The sequence below is a fragment of the Meles meles genome, chromosome 20 (genome assembly GCF_922984935.1).
Source record: "Meles meles chromosome 20, mMelMel3.1 paternal haplotype, whole genome shotgun sequence".
Taxonomy (NCBI): Eukaryota; Metazoa; Chordata; class Mammalia; order Carnivora; family Mustelidae; genus Meles; species Meles meles.
The window spans coordinates 20,533,852-20,557,769 of record NC_060085.1 but is presented as its reverse complement, the minus strand read 5'-3'; the positions used below and the strand labels follow the sequence as shown (position 1 = coordinate 20,557,769).

Below are 23,918 nucleotides of genomic sequence, written 5' to 3'. Positions count from 1 at the left end.
ATGAACATTTTTTTATGTGCCTGCTAGCCATTTGTATGTCTTCATTGGAGAAGTGTCTGTTCATATCTTCTGCCCATTTTTTGACATGATTATCTGTTTGGTGTGTGTTGAGTTTGAGAAGTTCTTTATAGATCCTGGATATCAGCTTTTTGTCTGTACTGTCATTTGCAAATATCTCCTCCCATTCCGTGGGTTGCCTATTTGTTTTGTTGACTGTTTCCTTTGCTGTGCAGAAGCTTTTGATCTTGATGAAGTCCCAAAAGTTCATTTTCGCTTTTGTTTCCTTTGTCTTTGGAGACATATCTTGAGAGAAGTTGCTGTGGCTGATATCGAAGAGATTACTGCCTATGTTCTCCTCTATGATTCTGATGGATTCCTGTCTCACTTTGAGGTCTTTTATCCATTTTGAGTTTATCTTTGTGTACAGTGAAAGAGAGAGCTCTTTTTTCCACTGTATATTTTTTCCTACTTTGTCAAAGATTATTTGACCACAGAGTTGAGGTCCATATCTGGGCTCTCTACTCTGTTCCACTGGTTTATTTTTTTATTTATTTATTTTAAAGAGAGAGTACATGCACATTCAAGTATGGGCAAGGGAAAGGGAGAGAAATTTTGAAGCAGACTCCCTATAGAAAGCAGGGTCCCAGGACCCCGAGATCATGACCTGAGGCAAAATCAAGAGTCAGACACTTAAACAACTGAGTTACCCAGGTACCCCTCATCTAGTCTTTTTTATTCAGTATGGCTATGGATAAGGATTATGCCCCAATGCTTATCATCAGAGACCTACTATATTATTATCAAATTATCAGACACTGAACTGAAGATGAGGACACACAGGAACATTCCTGGACAAGCTCATTTAATTTTGTTAGCATCTTGCCTATATATCCATAGGTATATTATGGGAGACTGTCATGTGCTTTGCAGAAACCAAAACACATTATATCCATTTCACTGGCCTGACTTAGTCATGGTGAATGAAGGACTCTTATCAAGCATCAGTCTTTCTGAAATGTTCAAAAACCATCTGTTCAATTAAAGCACTTCTCAAACATTAAATTAACTTTCATACTCCTGGTATTTGTAAGGCAAAATATTACTAACAGAAGAAATACTTAAATAGGGACTTAACTGATTATCTTAATCAGAGCAAAGAGAATATGAATTTCAATTCATAATTTTATACAGATCTACAGTGTGTGTATACACATGCATTTCTCTCTATCTTAAATACTGAGGAGATATCCACAAGTTAACAGTTTTCCCATCAGCAAGTGAAGAGGCTTTGCCTGTTTTACTCTAGTAGTATAAATAAGTTCATTATAGAAATTATATGTATGTGTTTTTAAAAATCAAAAACATAAAGAAGTAAAAATGAACATAATGTACCAAATACACTACCTATTAATATTCAATAAACACTGTTGTATAGCCACTCTGGAAAAATTCTGTTGTGAAAAAACAAAGTAATGAGTTCAAGAAGTTGTAAGCTGATGAAAATTATCTAGTAGAGGGGAAGTGGAACATTTAGAAGTTATTGCAAGAAGGAATTCTTTAAAAATCACTTTTGATGTTCCTCTTCAATGAAGACAGAAGTTATTTTAGCAAATATGCAAATAAAAATAAAAGTGCCAGAGAAGGAACACCTGGGTGACTTAGTTAAATATCTGCTTTCAGCTCAGGTCATGGTCTCAGGGTCCTGGGACAGAGCCCTACATCTGGTTCCCTGCTCAGCGGGGAGTCTGCTTCTCCCTCTTCCTCTGCCTACCGCCCCCCTGCTTGTACTTATGCTCCCTCTCTCTGAAGTAAATAAATAAAATCTTTGGGGAAGAAAGAAAAAACAAACAAACAAAGAAACAAAAGTGCCAGAGAAAAGAAGTGTTACACATTAACTAGTACTTAAGTTTATGTTATTATCGTGGGTTTCTTACAGTGCACATGTATGCTCCTATGTGTATCCTCCCACACACATTCACCCCACTTTGAAACCAGACTCATTAAACCAGAGCAGAGAGGCAATATCCCCAAAATAATAAAATGCAAATAATTCCTGGAACAGAACATACGAGGAGTGTATCACTGACCTATCTGCAATACCTGGTGCCTCCCTCTTAAAATAAATTTAGTCCATTATAATTTGAACCTAGATACATTTTTCTTTTTTCCTTTCTATTTTATTGGTTTCAGAGGTAGAATTTAGTAATTCATTAGTTGCATATAACACCCAGTGCTCATTACATCAAGTGCCCTCTTAATGCCCATCACACAATTATTTTTCAATTAAACTGAAATTTAGTTAGTGATCAGTAAAACTGACAGCTCCTAAAACTACAGAAGTTGGCTATTCCTAGTTTAAATCAAGACACTAATTTCCCACAATTTAAAAATAAAAAATATAAGTGTTTCATAATGTAATGATGTTACATAAATGTGCGGAAGTGACCTCCTGTATATTGGGCCTTACATTATTTACTTCTTCTGAGTAAGGGAGCACCATTAACTCAGAGCCTACCAGTGCCAAAATTTTATACATCCAACTGCTTTTAGTATAACCCAAAGAGGCTTATTTTTAGCCATTTAGAGTTGTCATTTTACATTAATGAAGCTGCACTCAGTACCTGCTACACACAGGCTAGACAAAGCCCAGTACTAAAAAAGACCATAAATTGCTGTTGTACTATAATGCTCTCTGACCCAGAGATTTCTCATCTTTCAGATGAGCGATATAATCTCACTTAGCATAATGATGCTAAGTAAAATAAGTCAAGCAGAGAAAGACAATTATCATACGGTTTTACTCATATGTGGAACATAAGGAATAGTGCACAGGGACAGGGAAGGAAAACTGAATGGGAAGAAATCACAGAGGGAGAAAAACCATGAGAAACTCTGGACCCTGGGAAAAGAACTAAGGGTTACAGGGGCGCCTGGGTGGCTCAGTGAGTTAGGCCTCTGCCTTCAGCTCAGGTCATGATCTCAGGGTCCTGGGATCGAGCCCCGCATCAGGCTCTCTGTGCTGCGGGGAGCCTGTCTCTCTCTCTCTCTCTCTCTCTCTGCCTACTTGTGAACTCTCTCTCTCTCTGTCAAATAAATAAAAATCTTAAAAAAAAACCTAAGGGTTACAGAAGAGAGGGGGGTTGGATGGTGGGGTAACGAGGTGATGGGTTCTAAGGAGAGCATGTGTGGTGATGAGCACTCGGTGTTATATGCAACTAATGAATTGTTGAACACTTCATCAAAAACTAATGATAACTGGCAAACTGAACATAAAAAAAAAATTGAGGTCAGATGAGTAACATAATCTAGACACACAAATCCCTTCTCTCCCAGAGGTTCCTGTGCCCTCTTCCTGTTTTAGGGATGACCCTGCACTGCTTCTCTGGGAGGTCTCCAGCTGTGAGGGACTTACCTTAACCTGTCAAAGCTCTACCTAAATAAACCTCATAATGTGTTCCTTACATTTCATAATCATGTCTTTTTTCTTAACAGCCCTGAAATCTTCAAATTTATTATAATTGTATATTTTTTCAGTGAAACTTTACAAAAAGTGATGACTATGCTTGAATCATTTTAGGAGAAAACCCAGATGTCAAGAAAAATTTGAAAAGCTAACTGAAAAATATGAAAAATACAGAATTTCCCTTAAGAAATTTTTCACAGAGGGGGTACCTGGGTGGCTCAGTGGGTTAAAGCCTCTGCCTTCGGCTCAGGTCGTGATCCTAGTGTCCTGGGATCGAGCCCCGCATTGGGCTCTCTGCTCAGCGGGGAGCCTGCTTCCTCCTCTCTCTCTGCCTGCCTCTCTGCCTACTTGTAATCTTGGTCTGTCAAATAAATAAATAAAATCTTGAAAAAAAAAAGAAAATTTTCACAGATAGCCTCGTTAAGTAATTTCATGTCCTGTCAACCAAATAAAAAACAAAAAGTACTTCAGCACAAATGTGACAAGTTTTCCAAGAAGCAGATGATACACCTTACAAAGCATCAAGAGCACAGGGTCATCTTTCTCACAGGTATGGCAGGATACAATGAAGAAGGCACATGATAGAAGCACAATGCATATTCTCGGATTGAGAGGCCCTTGCTCCTGCCTAATATTTACGAAGGTAGAACCCCAAGTCCCAGTCTTTCTAATCTTATCAAGCTCTGGGACAACATGCAGAAGAAATATGAGTGTTTTAATTCACAACACAACCCATGTAATATTCCAATCCAAAATCTTGAATCTAATCAGGAGAAAACATTTAGACAAATACAAATTCAGGGACATTTTGCAAAACAAGTACCTGGGCACTTCAACAATGTAAATGTCATAAAAGGAAAAAAGAACAGACTTATCAAAAAGAGAAAGGACCTAAATAAATAAAATCACATGTGAGAGAGGACAAATCACAACCAACACTATTGAAATACAATTACAAGAAAATTTTATGAAATATTACATGCCAACAAATCAGACACCCTGGAAGTAATGGATAAATCCCCAGAAACATAAAAATCACCAAAACTTGAACAGACCGATAATCAACAAAGAAATTGAATCAACAATCAAACATCTCCCAAAAAACAAAACATTTGTGTGTGTGTGTGTGGTGTGTGTGTGTGTGTGTTAAAACATGTGCTTTATTTATTAACAATCTTATCCTAAGCATCCTCTCCTAAATTGTTCAAGAAACAATTATGTAACAAAAGTGAATTCTATACCCAGAAGACAATTTCTTAAAGAACAAGCACAACTGTCAATTTCCACTTAGTCACAGAACCCATTTACACTGAAACCGTATAATCACTTACTCTCTTTTTCTTTTTTTTTTAATTTAAATTCAATTAGCTAACAGATAATACATCATTACTTTTTTGTCTGTTTGTTTGTTCATTTGGTGCAAAATAGTGGTTTATTAAAGCACAGGGACAGGACCCGTGGGCAGAAAGAGCTGCTGCAACAGGGTTGTGAGGGGTGGCTATCTATATATTATGGGGGGGGGGGCTGGGGAAGGTAAGGAAAAGGGAGGTTTTCAAAATGATTTTCATGTTAGAGACTCAAAGGATACCAGAGGCCTTGCCATTGTCAAGTTAAGGTTGTTTTTCCCTCTAGCAAGGCATTAACATGAAGATAGTTGGGAGCTTCCTAGAGGAACATTACACTCTTCCCCCTTCAAGTATCTGTCAATGGGCTACAGGTTATAAGGACATTTAATTGTACCTACATTTCCTTCTGGGAGCTAAGTTATTGATAGAAATGCTTTGTTCTTGTAGATTGCTAAGACATTTAGCATTTTAAAATTTTTTTTGAAGTTTTTATTTTATTATTTTTAAAATTTCTTTTCAGTGTAACAGAATTCATTGTTTATGCACCACACCCAGTGCTCCATGGAATACGTGCTCTCCATAAAACCCACCACCTGGCTCCCCTGACCTCCCACCCCCCGACCCTTCAAAACCCTCAGATTGTTTTTGAGTCCATAGTCTCTCATGGTTCACCTCCCCTTCCAATTTCCCTCAACTCCCTTCTCCTCTCCATCTCCCCATGTCCTCCATGTTCTTTGTTATGCTCCACAAATAAGTGAAACCATATGATACTTGACTCTCTATGCTTGACTTATTTCACTCGGCATAATCTCTTCCAGTCCCGTCCATGTTGCTACAAAAGTTCGGTATTTTCATCCTTTCTGATGGAGGCATAATACTCCATCGTGTATATGGACCACATCTTCCTTATCCATTCGTCTGTTGAAGGGCATCTTGGTTCCTTCCACAGTTTGGTGACCGTAGCCATTGCTGCTATAAACATTGGAGTACAGATGGCCCTTCTTTTCACTCTATCTGTATCTTTGGGGTAAATTGCAGGGTCATAGGGAAGCTCTATTTTTAATTTCTTCAGGAATCTCCACACTTTTCTCCAAAGTGGCTGCACCAACTTGCATTCCCACCAACAGTGTAAGAGGCTTCCCCTTTCTCCACATCCTCTCCAACACTTGTCGTTTACCATCTTCTTAATTTTGGCCATTCTAACTGGTGTGAGGTGGTATCTAAATGTGGTTTTAATGTGAATCTCCCTGATGGCTAGTGATGATGAACATTTTTTCATGTGTCTGATAGCCATTTGTATGTCTTTATTGGAGAAGTGTCTGTTCATGTCTTCTGCCCATTTTTTGACATGATAATCTGTTCTGTGTGTGCTGAGTTTAAGAAGTTCTTTGTAGATCATGGATATCAACCTTTTGTCTGTACTGTCATTTGTGAATATCTTCTCCCATTCTGTGGGTTGACTCTTTGTTTTGTTGACTGTTTCTTTTGCTGTGCAGAAGCTTTTGATCTTGATGAAGACATTTAGTGTTTTTTTTTTTAAGATTTATTTATTTATTTATTTATTTATTTGACAGAGAGAGAGATCACGAGTAAGCAGAGAGGCAGGCAGAGAGAGAGGAGGAAGCAGGCTCACCGCTGAGCAGAGAGCCCGATGTGGGGCTTGATGCCAGGACCCTGAGATCATGACCTGAGCTGAAGGCAGAGGCTTAACCCACTGAGCCACCCCGGTGCCCCAAGACATTTAGTTTTTGATGTAACCTTCAAGGATTCATTAATTGTGTATAACATTCAGTGCTCATCACATCATATGCCCTCCTTAATGCCCAGCATCCTGTTACCCTATTCCCCCCCCCCACCTCCCTTTCTGTAACCCTCTGTTTCCGGAAGTCAAGAGTCTTGACTCTACACTGCTCCTAACAAGATCTTCAATCTTATTCAACTTCCACAACACCAGACATATTTGATTAGTGTATCCTGTAAACAGCTTCTTGGATTGGTCTCCAAGAAACTACTGTTTGATTACCTACCTCCCTGGCCACAACTTTTCAAATTCTTTTCACTGATTCTCCTCTTCATCTTATCTTTAAACACTACAGTTCCCCAGTATTCTGTCTTCACTTAACTTCTTCATCTATAGTAATTCCTTTTCTGTTCTTATTCAGCCCTGTAGCTTTATATATCATTTGAATGCTAATGACTTCCAAATCTATGCCTGAAGCTCCAAACTTTCCCCAGAACTCCACATTTACGTAGTCAACTGCTTACTTGACATCTCCACTTGATTAAGAGTCATTTTAAATTTAACATGTTGATCCTAAACATGTTTGATTCTAAAACTGAATCCTTTGATTTCCTCCCCAAAACATACCCCTTCCCAAACTTCCACTTTTCAGTGAATGGCAACCATATCCTCATAGTTATTAAAACAAAAAATCCTGCAGTCATCTTAAATTCCTCTTGTTGGGGCACCTGGGTGGCTCAGTGGGTTAAAGCCTCTGCCTTCAGCTCAGGTCATAATCTCAGGGTCCTGAGATGGAGCCCTGCATCAGGCTCTCTGCTCAGCGGGGAGCCTGCTTCCTCCTCTCTCTGCTCAGTGGAGAGTCTGCTTCCTCCTCTCTCTCTGCCTACTTTTGATCTCTGTCTGTCAAATAAATAAGTCAATCTTTAAATTCCTCTTGTTTCCTCTACATTCTCCGCAAATCCTGTCAGCCCTAACTTCAAAATATATACTACACCTTTTCACTTCTTATCACTTCAGTAAATACATGAATCCAAGTTACCATTTTGTCTTCCACAGACTACTACAATATTCTACCAAGTCTCCCTGCTTCTGACCTTTCCCCACTGTAGTTCTAGTCTCAACAAAGCAGCCTAGAATAACACTTTTAAAATTAAACACATCCCTCCTCTTTCTGAAAGTGGCTTCCTGGCTCATTCAATAGAAGATAACACCCCTGATAAGGCCTATGAGGCCTTGCAATATTTATCACCTTGCTGCCACTCTGGTCTCCTCTCCTTTTACTGACTTCACTTCCACACACTGTAGTCAAACCATCTGCCTTACTATATCTGAACAAGACAGGCACACTTTGCACATTAAGGATTAGAGTAGAGATAAAGCTCATGAATTAACAGTATTTAAGGGCTTGGAACAGGAAGAGGAATCTGAGAGGAATAACAAAGGGGGGCCCAAGAGGAAGAATGGAAACAAGAATGTCATAGAAATTAAGAAGGAAAAAAGACACTGAAAAGAGATATATCATCAAGCTAATATTTATAAAAGTGGAGGAAAAAAGATAAAGGAGAATTAACTTATAGCAGGGAACAGAGTAAAAATACCATGCATAAAGAAATGGGAAATATACTAACACATTACAGTTGCTATTTCTGGATGGCAGTATCAAGTGTTTTTATTTGTTCTTATAACATCTGTTGTGTTTTTAGACGTTTACACTTTTGCCCACATACCTTTGGTTTGGTCCTTTATCCAAAGGCATGGCCCTACATATAGGGTATATTCCTTTAGGGATCTCAACAGAAGGCCCAAACTTTTTACCAAGGTCCCTATAACTTTTCAGTCCTTGAACTCTAATATTTTTCTCACCAATATTAAGTGGCTGGTAAAGTCTACTCAGTTTGCTAGTTGTACACTTCTACTAAGATTCCTTGAGTTTTACACAGCCCAAAAGAAGCTAGAATTCGATCAATTACTTGGGGGGATTTGTAAGCAGATTAAGGTCCTAATTCTCTGAGGTTCTCTACTCTCTGGGTTTTAACCTCTTACTTCTTATTAGTCTCCCTGAGAGTTCCAAACTTCAACGTCTATTTCCTCATCCCTGAAAGACTACCACTTTCTGTTTGGGATCTGTTTGCTGCACCACATCAGAGCGAGCTGAAAAATTCTCTGTGGAAAAAAAAAAAGCCAAAGTAAACTTGCATTCTTCTTCCCATATGCATTCCCCCCTCCTTCAAGAGTCAAGTTCAGGGAAACTGGAAGGGGAGATGAACCATGAGAGACTATGGACTCTGAAAAACCACCAGAGGGTTTTGAAGGGGCGGGGGAGTGGGAGGTTGAGGAACCAGGTGGTGGGTAATAGGGAGGGCCCGTACTGCATGGAGCACTGGGTGTGATGCCAAAACAATGAACACTGTTATGCTGTAAATAAACAAATAAAAAAAAAAGAATCAAAGTTCAAGATCCTCCCTACATTTGATGAAGAGAAAGAAAGAGAAAAGCAAACCAAGAAACATACTCTTAACTATAGAGAACAAACTGATTACAGAGGGTAAGTGGGGTGGGGAGATTGGTGAAACAGATGATGGGGATTAAAGATCGCACTCGTTGTGATGAGCACTGGGTGTTGTATGGAAGTGCTGAATCACTAAATTCTGCACCTGAAACTAGTATTATACTGTATGTTAACTAACTGGAATTTAAGTAAAAACTTGGGGAAAGAAGATCCTCCTACACTGACTGCTCTTCAACACCTGAAGACAGATTTTTAAAATACTTTCTTCAGACTTTAGAAATATTATTCTGGAAAATCAAAGTGCAGGAGATTTGTATACTGAATTGATCTTACGTAGCTTTCTAAGATGTACATCAAAAAGACAGTTTCTCTGCTTCCTTGGAGAAATAGTACTTCCAACAAATATGGTTCCCCTGTATAACTCTTTAAGCCATATCTCTTTTGCCTTTCCGAATCAAACTGAATCTAGGTATGGATTTTTCTGCTAGCAAAGTAGTCCCCAATTTCCTTTACAACTATTATAAATAAGAACGTTGCTCTTGGATTTAAGATGAGTCCCTTGTTATCAGAAATATATGATTTTGCTGGCATTTTCTGAGGCACTGTTTCTTGATCCATAAACATTCTATCTCCTTTTCTCATCTCACCTCCATGTAGTTTCTGGCACATTTCAATTCTCATTAGTCCCATTATTAAACTAAGTGTTATTAAATTAGGGGTATTATTTTTGTGTTTCAAGGTGAGTCATTCACATTCATGAAATTATTTTCTTAGTACTTTCAGAAATGTATGCCTTCATGATCCTTGTCTAGACACTTCCTTTTCATTTTTACACAACTTCTATCTAATCTTGATGGTTTTGGCACTCCTTACCTATAAATTTGAGGTAGTAGATTATATGTTGCAAAGGTTCACTAAAAGGATTTTCAAGTTTCCTGTCTCTATATTCTCATGTCTGGTATTTTATAAAAGAAGGGGAACAATAAAAAGTATGCTGGTCATGCATTCATATTAGAATCTTCTTAATTACAGTCTTATTATGCCTTAATAACAAATTTTATCATAGAAGGCATACCAGTCATTTACTAATACCTCTCATCTCTAAATTCACCCTTCTAAGCACCAACTCTGAGGCTGGGATTTGCCAACTTTACCTCACAAGCTCCTTTGTCTGGTGGGGGGCACTAGAAAGATACTGTGGAAAAGGAAATAAAAAGTGTTATTGCGGTTTCTATAAACCATTCCACCAGAGAAAGTTGGTTCCAGCCTCCAGTTGCTTTTGGCATTCCCAGAACTTCACTGCCCTTCTTCATACATATCAGCAGCAGCCATGTGATTTCATCTCCTCAGAATTTGAGCTCTAGTGTCTCAAGATCCATCTTTTAATTCCTGAATTCTGGTACCCTCAACCCATTATCTTTTATTCACCCAAACATTAGAGTATAGGCTTCTTTCTGCAGTTATTATTTTGGGTTGTATTGCCATTTCCTTTTTTTTTCTTTCATTTTTTCAAACATGTGTGTTTGAAACTCCCTACATTAAATTCTAGCTTATAAAGTGACTTATTAAGTTTCTCTTTTCCTGACTCAACCCTAACTGAACTCTGATGCTTTCTCAACCTCTGTTCAAAAACATTATTTCTAGAACCAAAAGCTATCATATATAATATCCTAAATTTTATATTTTATGACATAGGTTTTTTTGTTTTGTTTTAAAGATGTTATTTATTTATTTGACAGACAGACTAAATTTTATATTTTAAAATGACTAATTTTAAAAATCAAAATTTTATTGTAGCATATATATTTATATTATACACATAAATATATATATATTTATTACTTTTTAAAATTTGGACATGACATTAAATAATTTCTAAAAATCACTCATAATCTGAATGTACAAAAATAACAAATATTAACATTTTGATATATTTACATCTTGTTTCTCTTCTATTAGAGATTGCCCTTGTTACCCTATCAGAAACTATTCTCATAATGCAAATAATTGTAAAAGACATGCTGCACGCATAACTGTTTTTACAAAATTCACAACAATCCAGGTTACCTTTCTAGTATACAAGAAAACATTAAAGTTGTCAGTATTTAAGAAATTGTGTGGCCTCAGAATTGTATGATATATAATAAAGCGATAAAGCAAATTTATTTTTGGCATAAAACCATCTTAACAACATATTTTATACTACAAACTAAAAAGAAAAAGGCCTTCCTTTACAACTTCTAAAAATTATAAATAAATTTAGTAAGGCCAGCTACTCACCCCCTATTACTGACAATTGCCTTTTTCAAGTGAATGTAATTTGCAGGAAAGATCCCCTGTAAAAGAGAAAAGATTTCCCATTAGAAAAGGAAATTCATTGAATACCCAACTTTTGTAGCAACATGGACGGAACTGGAAGAGATTATGCTGAGTGAAATAAGTCAAGCAGAGAGAGTCAATTATCATATGGTTTCACTTATTCGTGGAGCATAACAATATGGAGGACATGGGGAGATGGAGAGGAGAGGGAGTTGAGGGAAATTGGAAGGGGAGGTGAACCATGAGAGACTATGGACTCTGAAAAAGAACCTGAGGGTTTTGAAGGGGCAAGGGGTGGGAGGTTGGGGGAACAAGGTGGTGGGTATTAGGGAGGGCACGTATTGCATGGAGCACTGGGTGTGGTGCAAAAACAATGAATACTGCTACACTGAAAAGAAATTTTAAAAAAAGAAAAAAGAAAAGGAAATTCGTGATTACCATCTCATAAATATTAAAGTAGCAGCTGGATTTCCACATGGAAATACTCTATTAATAATACAGTAGATAGGGGTGCATGGGTGGCTCTGTCGGTTATGTGTCTGCCTTAAACTTAGATCATGACCCCGGGTTCTGGGATGGACCCCTGCATCCTGCTCCCTGCTCAGCAGGGAGCCTGCTTCTTTCTCACCCTCTGTCTGCTGCCCCCTTGCTTGTACTTGTGCTCTCTCTTGCTCTCAAATAGATAAATAAAATCTTTTTAAAAATACAGTAGATATCTTAGTGTAGCAACCACTTTGCATATTAAGAATGCAAAGTTGCACAAACTATATACATTATATAGGAATTTCATTGTCATCTGCACTCAGAGTCCGTCCTCAGGAGAAAACTGTGATCTTAGGCAACTACCAAAAAGACTTTTTAAGTTACAGATTGGAAATACTCCATCTCATCACTCTCAGGATATAGACTTAAATACAGAACTGGGCATGTACCTATAAAACCAACAATATTACCAACCAGCTAATATCACCTATGTTATCCAGCTCTGAGCTGGAAAAACAATTCTCAGACTCTGGCTCACATTTATATTCACAAGAATGAATCAGTTTGGAAGTTTTTATAAACATTTCTTCTTTTACTCTTTCATTATAGAGTTTCCATTTTCATATTTGCTATAATTTGATTTCAATTCCTAACAGATAAAAAATGAATTGTTTTTAAAAACAATTAAGTTTTCCAATCAGTGCTTCATTCCTTTTCCTGATGTATGAAACTCCCTTCAAATAAAACACAATGGCCTAAATTTTTTATACTCTCTGGCCTCCACCACTGCCAATAATAAATCTATACCAGACTAGGCCATATCCTTGATATGATCCCTTAAAAGTGCTGTTAAATTCAGGTTGCTAATATTTTGTTGAGAAGTTTTATATCTGTATTCATCAGGGATATTGTCTTTGATTCTTTTTTCCTTTAGTGTCCTTATCTGGCTTGGGTACCAGGGTATTACTGGCCTCATAAAAAGAGTATGGAAGTGTTCCCTCCTCTTCAGTTTTCTCGAAGAGTTTGAGAACTGGTACTGACTTATTTTTTTTAAAGATTTTATTTATTTATTTGACAGAGAGAGAGAGATCACAAGCAGGCAGAGAGACAGGGGAAAGCAAGCTCCCTGCCGAGCAGAGAGCCCGATGTGGACTCGATCCCAGGACCCTGAGATCATGACCTGAGCCAAAGGCAGAGGCTCAACTCACTGAACCACCCAGGTGCCCTGGTATTGACTTTTTAAAGTTTGGTAGAATTCACCAGTAAACTCATCAGGTCCTGGACTTTTCTTTGTTAGGAGATTTCGGTTGCTCATGCAATCTCCTTACTCACTACTTGGATGTTTAACAGTTTTTTTTTATTTCTTCCTAATTTAACCTTCGTAGGTTATATGTTTCTAGGAACTCACCCATTTCCTCCAGGTTATCCAATTTGTTGATGTTAATTTGTCATAGCATTCTCTTATAATCCTTTCTATTTCTATGGTATCATTTTAAATGTTTCCTATTTCATATCTCATTTCATTTGAGTTTTTCCTTTTTTCCCTTAGTCTATCTCAGGTTTGTCCATTTTGTTTATGTTTAGGGGGAAAAAACCCTATTCTTAGTTTTGTTAATCTTTTCATAGTTTTCTGGTCTCTATTTCACTTTTTCCACTCTGATCTTTGTTATTTCCTTCCTTCTGCTAAATTTGAGCAAAGTTTTTTTCTTCTTTTCTAGTTCCTCGAGATGTAAAGTTGGGTTGTTTATTTGACATCTTTCTTTTTTCATATTGTAGGCATGTATTACTATAAAATTCCCTCTTAAAACTGCTTTTGCAGCCTCCCATATTATACTGTTTCCATTTTTTTTTATTTTATTTATTTATTTGACAGACAGAGATCACAAGCAGGCAGAGAGGCAGGCAGAGAGAGAGAGGAGGAAGCAGGCTGTCCACAGAGCAGAGAGCCCGATGCAGGGCTCGATCCCAGAACCCCGGGATCACGACCTGAGCCGAAGGCAGAGGCTTTAACCCACTGAGCCACCCAGGCGCCCCTACTGTTTCCATTTTAATTTGTGTCAAGGTATCTTTTTATTTCCTTTGTGATTTTTTTTGACCACTGGTTGTTCAGAACTGTATTGCTTAATTTGAACATATTTGTGAATTTTCCAGTTTTCTTCCCATTATTGATTTCTACTTTCATACCTTGTAGTCTAAAAAAGATACGTAGTATAATTTCAATCTTCTTAAATTTGCTAAGCCTTGCTTTGTGACCTGTCATAGTATTTATTCTGAAGAACGTTCCATTTTCAGTTGAGAAGAATGTATATCCTGCTGTTGGTGGATGAAATGTTCTATCTACTTCTGAGAGGTTCATTTGGTCTAAAGTACAGTTCAAGTCCAATGTCTCTTTGTTGATTTTCTGTCCAGATAATCTATCTACTGAAGTCTCCCACTATTATAATCTAATTCTCCTTTTAAATCTGTGTTTAATACATTTATTATATATTAATATGTATGTTTCTGATGCACCTTTATGAATGATATATCTTCTGGTTGAGTTGATCCCTTTATCATTATATAAATGACTTTCTTTTTTTTTAATATTTTATTTATTTAGTTGACAGAGAGAGAGGTCACAAGTAGGCAGAGAGGCAGGCAGAGAGAGAGGGAGAAACAGGCTTCTCACTGAGCAGAGAGCCCGATGCGGGGCTCGATCCCAGGACCCTGAGATCATGACCTGAGCCGAAGGCAGAGGCCTAAACCACTGAGCCACCCAGGCGCCCCATAAATGACTTTCTTGATCTCTAGTTATACTTTTTGACTTAATGTCTAATTTACTCAGTGTAAGTATAGCTACTTATGCTCTCTTTTGGTTTCCACTTGCATGAAATATCTTTTTCTATCCCTTTACTTCCAAGCTATATGTATCCTTAAAGCAGGAGTAAGTCTCTTATAGGTGGCATGCAATAAGCTGGGCCTTGTTTTTTAATCAATCCAGCCACATTAGGTCTGTCAATTAGAGAATTCAATCCATTTACATTTAAAGTAATTATTGATAGGTAAAGACTTACTAATGCTATCTTGTTATTTCCAATTCTTTTATAATTGCCTTGTTTCTTTCATCTTTTGCTGCCTTCCTTTGTGAACTGATGATTTTCCACAGTGGTATGCTTTGATTCCCTTATCTGTCATCTTCCAGGATTCTGCTGTAGGTTTTGCTTTGTGGTTATCATGGTTTTATGTAACACATCTTACAAGTCTATTTTATACTCATAACAACTTAACTTTGATCATCTATAAAAACTCTACCCTTTTAACCCTCCTGGCTTTGATTTTGATGTGACAATTTACCTGTGTTTGTATTTTATATTTTAAAATTACTGTAGCTATGTTTTTAATACTCTCATCTTTAAATACTAGAGTTAATATACTATCATATCATAGTATTAAATCTGACTATATAATAATCTTTACCAGTGTGTTTTATAATTTCATGCTTTCACATTCTTAATCAGTGTTCTTTCATTCAGCTTGAAGAACTCCTTTTAGCATTTTGTAAGGCAGGTCTAGTGGTAAATTCCCTCAGCTTTTGTTTAGTTGGGAAAGTTTGTATCTCTCCTTCATTTCTGAAGAATGGCTCTGCTAGGGAGAGTATTCTTGGTTGGTGGGGCTTTTGTTTTATTTCAACACTTGGACTATACTACCCTACTCTTTTATAGCCTGTATTATTTTTTCTGAAAAATCCACTGGTAGTCAAATGGGGGGGGGGGAATGGTAGGTTACCTCATAAGTTACCAACTTTGTTTCTTTTGCTGCTTTTAAAATCTTTCCTTGTCTGTGACTTTGACAATTTTATTATAATGTGTCTTGGAGGGGATTTCCTCATGTTCAGTTTGTCTGGTGACCTATGAAGACTATGAACTTAGGTGTATAAATTTCTTCCTAGATTTGGAAAGTTCTTAGCCATTATTTCTTTAAATAGGTTTCCTGACCCCTTTCCCCCCATCTTCTCCTTTTAGAACTTCAGTGATTCACAAATTGGTCCCACTGATATGTACCACCTATCATAAAGTCTTTCTTTACTCTTCCTCATTTTTTTCTTCTTTTCCAGTCAGGTTTCCTCTGACTGTGTAATTTCAAAGTTCCTATCTTTAATTTCACTGATTCTTTCTTCTGCTTGATCAAACCTATAGCTGATGTGCTCTACTACATTTTTTTCCATTTCATTCATTGAATTCTTCAACTCCAGAATTTGTTTCATTCTTTTTTCATTATTTATCTCTTCGATAAAATTGATAAATGTTTTATATTGTTAATGTACTGTTTTCCTGATTTCACTGAACTGTCTTTCCGTGTTTCCTTTAGCTCCTTAAACTTCCTTAAAGGAGCTTTTTTGAGGGGCACTGGGGTGGTTCAGTCATTAAGTGTCTACCTTCGGCTCAGGTCATGATCCCAGGATCCTGGAATCAAACCCCACATCAGGCTCTCTGCTCAGCGGGAAGCCTGCCTCTCCCTCTCCCACTCCCCCTGCTTGTGTTCCCCCTCTTGCTATATCTCTCTTTGTCAAATAAACAAACAAAATATTTAAAAACAAAACCAGCTTTTTAAAAATTCTTTATCAGATGAATTGTAGATCTCCATGTCTTTGGATTCAGTTACTAGGAGGTTATGCGGTCCTTCGGTAGAATATGTTTTCTTGGGTTTTTTTTCTTTTTTTTTTTTTTAATTTAAATTCAATTAGCTTCCTTGGTTTTTCATGTGTCTTGGAGTTCTGTGTTATGGTCTTCAAATGTGAAGTAACAGTCACCCGTCCAGACTTTATTAATTGCCAGCAGGGTAGAAATACCTACCATGTTCCTCTTAAGAGATTCTGTAATTTCTTAAACTTCCCATGAACCTGCTCCATATTTCTTGCTCACTTTTTTTAAAAGATTTTATTTGTTTATTTGACAGACAGAGATCACAAGTAGGCAGAGAGGCAGGCAGAGAGAGAGAGGAGGAAGCAGGCTCCCTGCGGAGCAGAGAGCCTGATGCGGGCCTCGATCCCAGGACCCTGGGATCATGACCTGAGCCGAAGGCAGAGGCTTAACCCACTGAGCCATCCAGGTGCCTTCTTGCTCACTTTTGTGGCAGAATTCTTCAGCATGAATGCTTTCTATTGATTCTACAATGCACCAGGCTAAGTGCTGACAGGCTCTCTTGTGTCATCCCAAAGGTTGCACTATAACTCAAGTTTGTGGTTTCTGTACTACAGATTCTGTCTGCTTTCCATGTGTATTCAATAACAGTCTTCCAAAGCTTGTTCTTGCCACCATCTTAAAGAGCATGTACAGTGAGCCAGCCGCAGCATAGGGGACATAGGGGATGGTGGGTAATATGAAGCACAAACACTGGGATGCTCATGGGGCAGTTGAGGAATCCAAAGGTGGGACTTTCCAAGCAGTAAATGGTGGGCTTTTGATAGAGTCTGATGTACAGGAGGTTCAGTGTCTCTTTAATGCCACCCAAAAATCCTGTGCGCCACTTTCCCAAACTCTTTCTACCTCTCAGTCATGGAACTCCCAATTTAGTATTCTGGAGAGGGCAAGAGAGAAATGAGCCTCTCTGGCAGCATCTGCAGAATTGGAGAAGCTGGATCCTCACTCACATGCACTCTTGTCCTCACAGGAAAAATCATGGGCCTAAAAGGATTTCCTCTGGCCTTTATCTGTGCTATCTTGTGGTAAAGTTGATACAGGTAAAGTGAAATTTTTCCTATTACCCACTCCAATGCACCCAAACTCTTACTTGCTGCTCCAAGAAAGTGTTGGGTCTTCACCTATAGAAACCTAGACATCCACAAAGTTTCTCTCATCCAAGGGAGATTGTCTTCAGAAGCTCCAAGATGACAAAAGGGTCACTTCAGGATACACGTCTGGGACTGAGGTCTATCTGCCTATTACCCAATGCACAGGTAGGTGAGACTTCTCCTGGGCCCCTTGTTGTATGATGAAGGATGCTACAGGTCCCCAAAACACTTTTGTTTGTGGACGGATACAGAATATTTGTTTTTGAGAGTGAGAACAAAAACAAGGGACATCTTATAGCTCCATGAAGCTGACATCAAGTATACCAGTAATACATTTTATACATTGGCCCATAATAAAAGATAACTTATGTCAACAGAGAATCCTAATATAGGAAAATATGGACTTAAAATAGAATAAAACACATAACCTTATGCAACCAAAACTAAGCAATGACAACCCATTATCTATAAAGGAAGAATAGTAAAAAGCTAAAAAGGCATAAAATTAGCATATGCTTCCAGGAAGATGGATGAGACATATTTTTCACTAATCTTCCTGCTAAATACAACAAAAAACTGTGGACATATATGTAATATATACATAAATATATACATATTTCACATAATGATATATCATCATATCATATATCATATATAGTCATATTTAATATAATATATAATATCATATATCATATATATATCATATATATATCATATATATCATATATGATATATCATATATATATCATATATATCATATATGATATATCATATCATATATAAATATATAATATTTATAATATTATATATAATATCATATATAAAGCATAGATATATATCATATATTAAAAACTCTAGAAAGAAATATATTTTTTAAAAATAGGAAGATTCTGAAAGGTACAGAGAAAAAGGCAGACCAGCTAGGGACCTTGAGATGCTAGAAAGAATGCAGTGGTGCATTCCCTAGATTTTCTTTTACCTTATACATCTGTAATTTGAAGCTGAAAAGGCTAGAAACTGAGAAATACCAATAAGCACAAACAAAAAAAGACTGTTCTTTCTAGCTTAAGACCAGGAAGAGTCAGCCTGTTAACAAAGAAAACACCTTAGTATTAACCGCTATATTGATTCCAAACATCAACAAAAATGAAAGAAAAAAAAAAGCTGTGGCCCAACTCTCACCACGCAAGCAAGGTTAACTGGAGAAATTGGACTTTCACCTTCATCAGACCATAATTAACACATTCAAGTCTTGAACCGGTATAGTACTAGACTGAAAAGGCCAAGTTGGGAGTCAAGAATTTCTACCCAAGTGGGCTATAATAAACCACAACCACTGAGTGGCAGTGGAGACTACCTGAACTTCTAACCCTAACCAGCATTAATGAGACTCCTCCATCATCCCCTGTGGTATCTGAAGAGGCCTAAGAGAGAGATGGTGGGGACTTTCACCATTGCTCAGCAATAACAAGGCCAACATTCTCCTCTGGTGTTATCAGAGGATACATGGGGAATAGCAGAAGGCTCTACATGCTTTCTGGTCAATGAACAATCAGTGGAAGACTACTAGGAAGCCAGAATTCCCACACCTATTCAACAGCAACAAGGAGCCTGCACCATTGAGTGTCAACAGAGGCTGAGTGGGAAACATGGACCTCAACCCCCTCTTAGCAGTAATGAGGCAAATCCTGTCCTTCCCCTACAGCAGCACTGTTACAAAAGCCAGGTAAAGCAAAAGTTTTAAATAAAAGCAGTATCTCATAACATAATTCCTAAAGGTCTAGGTCCTGTCATAGCAAGAACCAGGAAGATCTTAAATTGAATGGGAAAAAAAAAACCCAACAATATGTGACAACACCAAGAAAACAAAGATGTTAGAATTATCTGACAAATATTTAAAGAAGCCATCATAAAAATGTTTCAGTGAGCAATTATAAATATGCATGAAACATGAAAAAGAAAAGATAATCAGCAAAGAAACAAGATGTCTCAACAAAGAAACAGAAGATGCTGGATGGGCTCAACAGTAGAATGGAGGGGACAGAGGAAAGAAGCAGTGAGCCATAAGTCAGAAAGATTTAAAATGATACACTCTGACTGTGATATTGGGATACAATAACCTATATTTCTTCATACCAAATCCCTGACACAAGAGCTTCTAAAATTCTTGGAATTTCTGGATAAGAAAAATAGGAGAAGCATCAACTTTGTTATTCATAATAAGCCACTTTCAACTCTACTGGGGTTTATGCTAATGAAGTGACCCTTGGTGGGCCCCCAGACAGCTTCAGAATGGGAGATGAGGGGGGAACCATGTGATTACAGGGCTAGAACTTTCAGCTCCACTCTCCAACCCCATGAAGGGGAGAAAGGCTGGAAAATGAGTTAATCACCAAGGGCCACTGATTTAATAAATTGTGCCTTCACAATGTAACTCCCATTAAAACAACAATGGGGTTTGGAGAGGTTCCAGGGTAATGAACACACGAAGTTACTGTGAGGTTGAAATACCAAAGAGGGGCACAGAAGCTCCATGTCCTGGTCCACATACCTTACCCTAAGCATCTTTTCTATTTGGCTGTTCCAATTTGGATCCTTTATGATATACTAAAAATAGTAATTAAGTTGTTTACCTGAGTTCTGTGAGCTGTTCTAGTAAACTATCAAACATGAGAAGGGGACATGGGAACCTTCAATTTATAACTGGTTGAACAGAAGTATAAGAAGTCCAGGACTTGAGATTGGCATCTGAAGTGAAGGCAGTCTTGTGGGACTGAGCTCTTAACATATGAGGTCAGTCAGCATCAGAACTGCATTGAATGGTTGGACACCCAAGTGGAAATCCAGACACTTGTAGAATTGGTTGTTGGTGTAGAAAACCCCACACTTTTTATGTCAGAAGTGTTGAGAGACTAAACAATAAAGAGAAAACAGACAGAAAAAAAATATTCACAGGCCTATATGACTATCGCAACAACAACAAAAAAATATCTAACATTCTTTTCATCAAGTCCTGGGATGAGAGAAGAAAAAAGGCAAAGCTTAAGAACGTATATGAATAGAATAAATCCTAGTGAGAATACGGAGCAATAGGAACTCTCATCCATTGCTGCTGAGAAAGAAAAATGGCACAGCCACATTGGAAGAGAATCTGGTCATTTCTTATAAAACTAACATACTCGGGGCGCCTGGGTGGCTCAGTCATTAAGCGTCTGCCTTTGGCTCAGGTCCTGATCCCAGGGTCCTAGGATCAAGCCCTGAATCGGGCTCCCTACTTGGCAGGAAGTCTGCTTCTCCCTCTCCCACTTCCCCTGCTTGTGTTCCCTCTCTCACTGTATCTCTGTCTGTCGAATGGGTAAAAAAATAAAATCTAGGGGGAGGAGTCAAGATGGCGGAGAAGTAGCAGGCTGAGACTACATCAGTTAGCAGGAGATCAGCTAGATAGCTTACCTAAACATTGCAAACATCTACAAATCCAATGGGAGATCGAAGAGAAGAAGAACAGCAATTCTAGAAACAGAAAATCAACCACTTTCTGAAAGGTAGGACTGGCGGAGAAGTGAATCCAAAGCGACGGGAAGATAGACTGTGGGAGGAGGGGCAGGCACCCGGCAAGCGGCGGAGCAACAGAGCACAAAATCAGGACTTTTAAAAGTCTGTTCCACTGAGGGACATTGCTCCAGAGGCACACCACACGGGGTCAGCGTGGCCCCAGGTCCATCAGGGTCACAGAAGGATCGGGGGTGTCAGAGTGCCACAGAGCTTGCAGATATTAGAATGGGGAAGCCGGCTACAGAGACAGAGCCGAGGAGTGAGCTCTCAGCTCGGGGTTACCTTGAACCAGTCGCAGGCTGGGTGAGCTCGGAGTGCGGCCAGAGGCCGGGGATATGGGAGTTATTGGGCGCTGTTCTCTGGGGGCACACTGAGGAGTGGGCCCCGGGCTCTTGACTCCTAAGGGCCGGAGACTGGGAGGCCGCCATTTTCAGTCCTGTCTGCTGGAACTCTATGGAAAGAGTTCAAGGAACAAAAGCTCCCGAAAGTGAACCTGAGCGGGTTACTTAGCCCGGCCCCTGGTAAGGGCGGTGCAAGTCCGCGTCGGGCAAAGACACTTGAGAATCACTAAAAGAGGCTCCTCCCCCAGAAGAACACAAGAAATCCAGCCAGGACCAAGTTCACCTACCAAGGAGAGTAGGTTCAATACCAAGGACAGCAGCAGAATTCCAGAGGAAGAGAAAGCAAAGCACGGAACTCATGGCTTTCTCCGCATGATCCTTTAGTCTTGCGGTTAAATTAATTTTTTTTTTCAATTTTTTTTCTTCTTCTGCTACATTATTTTTAACTTTTAACCTTTTCTTTTTTAACGGTTTTAACTACTTTATCATATATATATATATATATATATATATACACACACACATATATATATTTATATTTATATTTTTTCTTTGTTTTTTTTTTAATTTTTTCTTTTTTTTTCTGAACCTCTTTTTATCCCCTTTTTCCCCCCATGATTTGGGGTCCTTTCTGATTTGGTTAAAGCGCATTTTCCTGGGGTCTTTGCCACCCTTTTAGTATTTTACTTGCTCCTTCATATACTCTTATCTGGACAAAATAATAAGGCGGAAAAATTCACCACAAAAAAAAGAACAGAGGAAGTACCAAAGGCTAGGGACCTAATCAATACAGACATTGGTAATATGTCAGATCTAGACTTCAGAATGACGATTCTCAAGGTTCTAGCCGGGCTCAAAAAAGGCATGGAAGATATTAGAGAAACCCTCTCTGGAGATATAAAAGCCTTTTCTGGAGAAATTAAAGAACTAAAATCTAACCAAGTTGAAATCAAAAAAGCTATTAATGAGGTGCAATCAAAAATGGAGGCTCTCCCTGATAGGATAAATGAGGCAGAAGAAAGAATTAGTGATATAGAAGACCAAATGACAGAGAATAAAGAAGCTGAGCAAAAGAGGGACAAACAGCTACTGGACCACGAGGGGAGAATTCGAGAGATAAGTGACACCATAAGACGAGACAACATTAGAATAATTGGAATTCCAGGAGAAGAAGAAAGAGAGAGGGGAGCAGAAGGCATATTGGAGAGAATTATTGGAGAGAATTTCCCTAATATGGCAAAGGGAACAAGCATCCAAATCCAGGAGGTGCAGAGAACCCCCCTCAAAATCAACAAGAATAGGCCCACACCCCATCACCTAATAGTAAAATTTACAAGTCTTAGTGACAAAGAGAAAATCCTGAAAGCCGCCTGGGAAGAGAAGTCTGTAACATACAATGGTAAAAATATTAGATTGGCAGCAGACTTATCCACAGAGACCTGGCAGGCCAGGAAGAGCTGGCATGATATATTCAGAGTACTAAACGAGAAAAACATGCAGCCAAGAATACTCTATCCAGCTAGGCTATCATTGAAAATAGAAGGAGAGATCAAAAGCTTCCAGGACAAACAAAAACTGAAAGAATTTGCAAACACTAAACCAGCTCTACAGGAAATATTGAAAGGGGTCCTCTAAGCAAAGAGAGAGCCTAAAAGTAGTAGATCAGAAAAGAACAGAGACAATATACAGTAACAGTCACCGTACAGGCTAATAATGGCACTAAATTCATATCTCTCAATAGTTACCCTGAATGTTAATGGGCTAAATGCCCCAATCAAAAGACACAGGATATCAGAATGGATAAAAAAACAAAACCCATCTATATGTTGCCTACAAGAAACTCATTTTAGACGCAAAGACACCTCCAGATTTAAAGTGAGGGGGTGGAAAACAATTTACCATGCTAATGGGCATCAGAAGAAAGCTGGGGTGGCAATCCTTATATCAGATCAATTAGATTTTAAGCCAAAGACTATAATAAGAGATGAGGAAGGACACTATATCATACTCAAAGGGTCTGTCCAACAAGATCATCTAACAATTTTAAATATCTATGCCCCTAACGTGGGAGCAGCCAACTATATAAACAATTAATAACAAAATCAAAGAAACACATCAATAATAATACAATAATAGTAGGGGACTTTAACACTCCCCTCACTGAAATAGACAGATCATCCAAGCCAAAGATCAAGAAGGAAATAAAGGCCTTAAATGACACACTGGACCAGATGGACATCACAGATATATTCAGAACATTCCATCCCAAAGCAACAGAATACACATTCTTCTCTAGTGCACATGGAACCTTCTCCAGAATAGATCACATCCTGGGTCACAAATCAGGTCTCAACCGGTATCAAAAGATTAGGATCATTCCCTGCATATTTTCAG

The 23,918-nt window shown here is 38.3% G+C and overlaps 1 protein-coding gene across 7 annotated transcripts in view; it reads right to left on the bottom strand.

Moving 5' to 3' along the window:
* DOCK3 (dedicator of cytokinesis 3) overlaps positions 1-23,918 on the bottom strand; it is a 608,703-nt gene that overhangs the window by 351,051 nt on the left and 233,734 nt on the right. For all 7 annotated transcript variants that reach the window (XM_045990868.1, XM_045990865.1, XM_045990867.1 and 4 more), the window contains exon 4: positions 11,340-11,395. In XM_045990868.1, the coding sequence (XP_045846824.1) occupies positions 11,340-11,395 (56 nt within the window). The remainder of the gene's footprint in view (positions 1-11,339; positions 11,396-23,918) is intronic.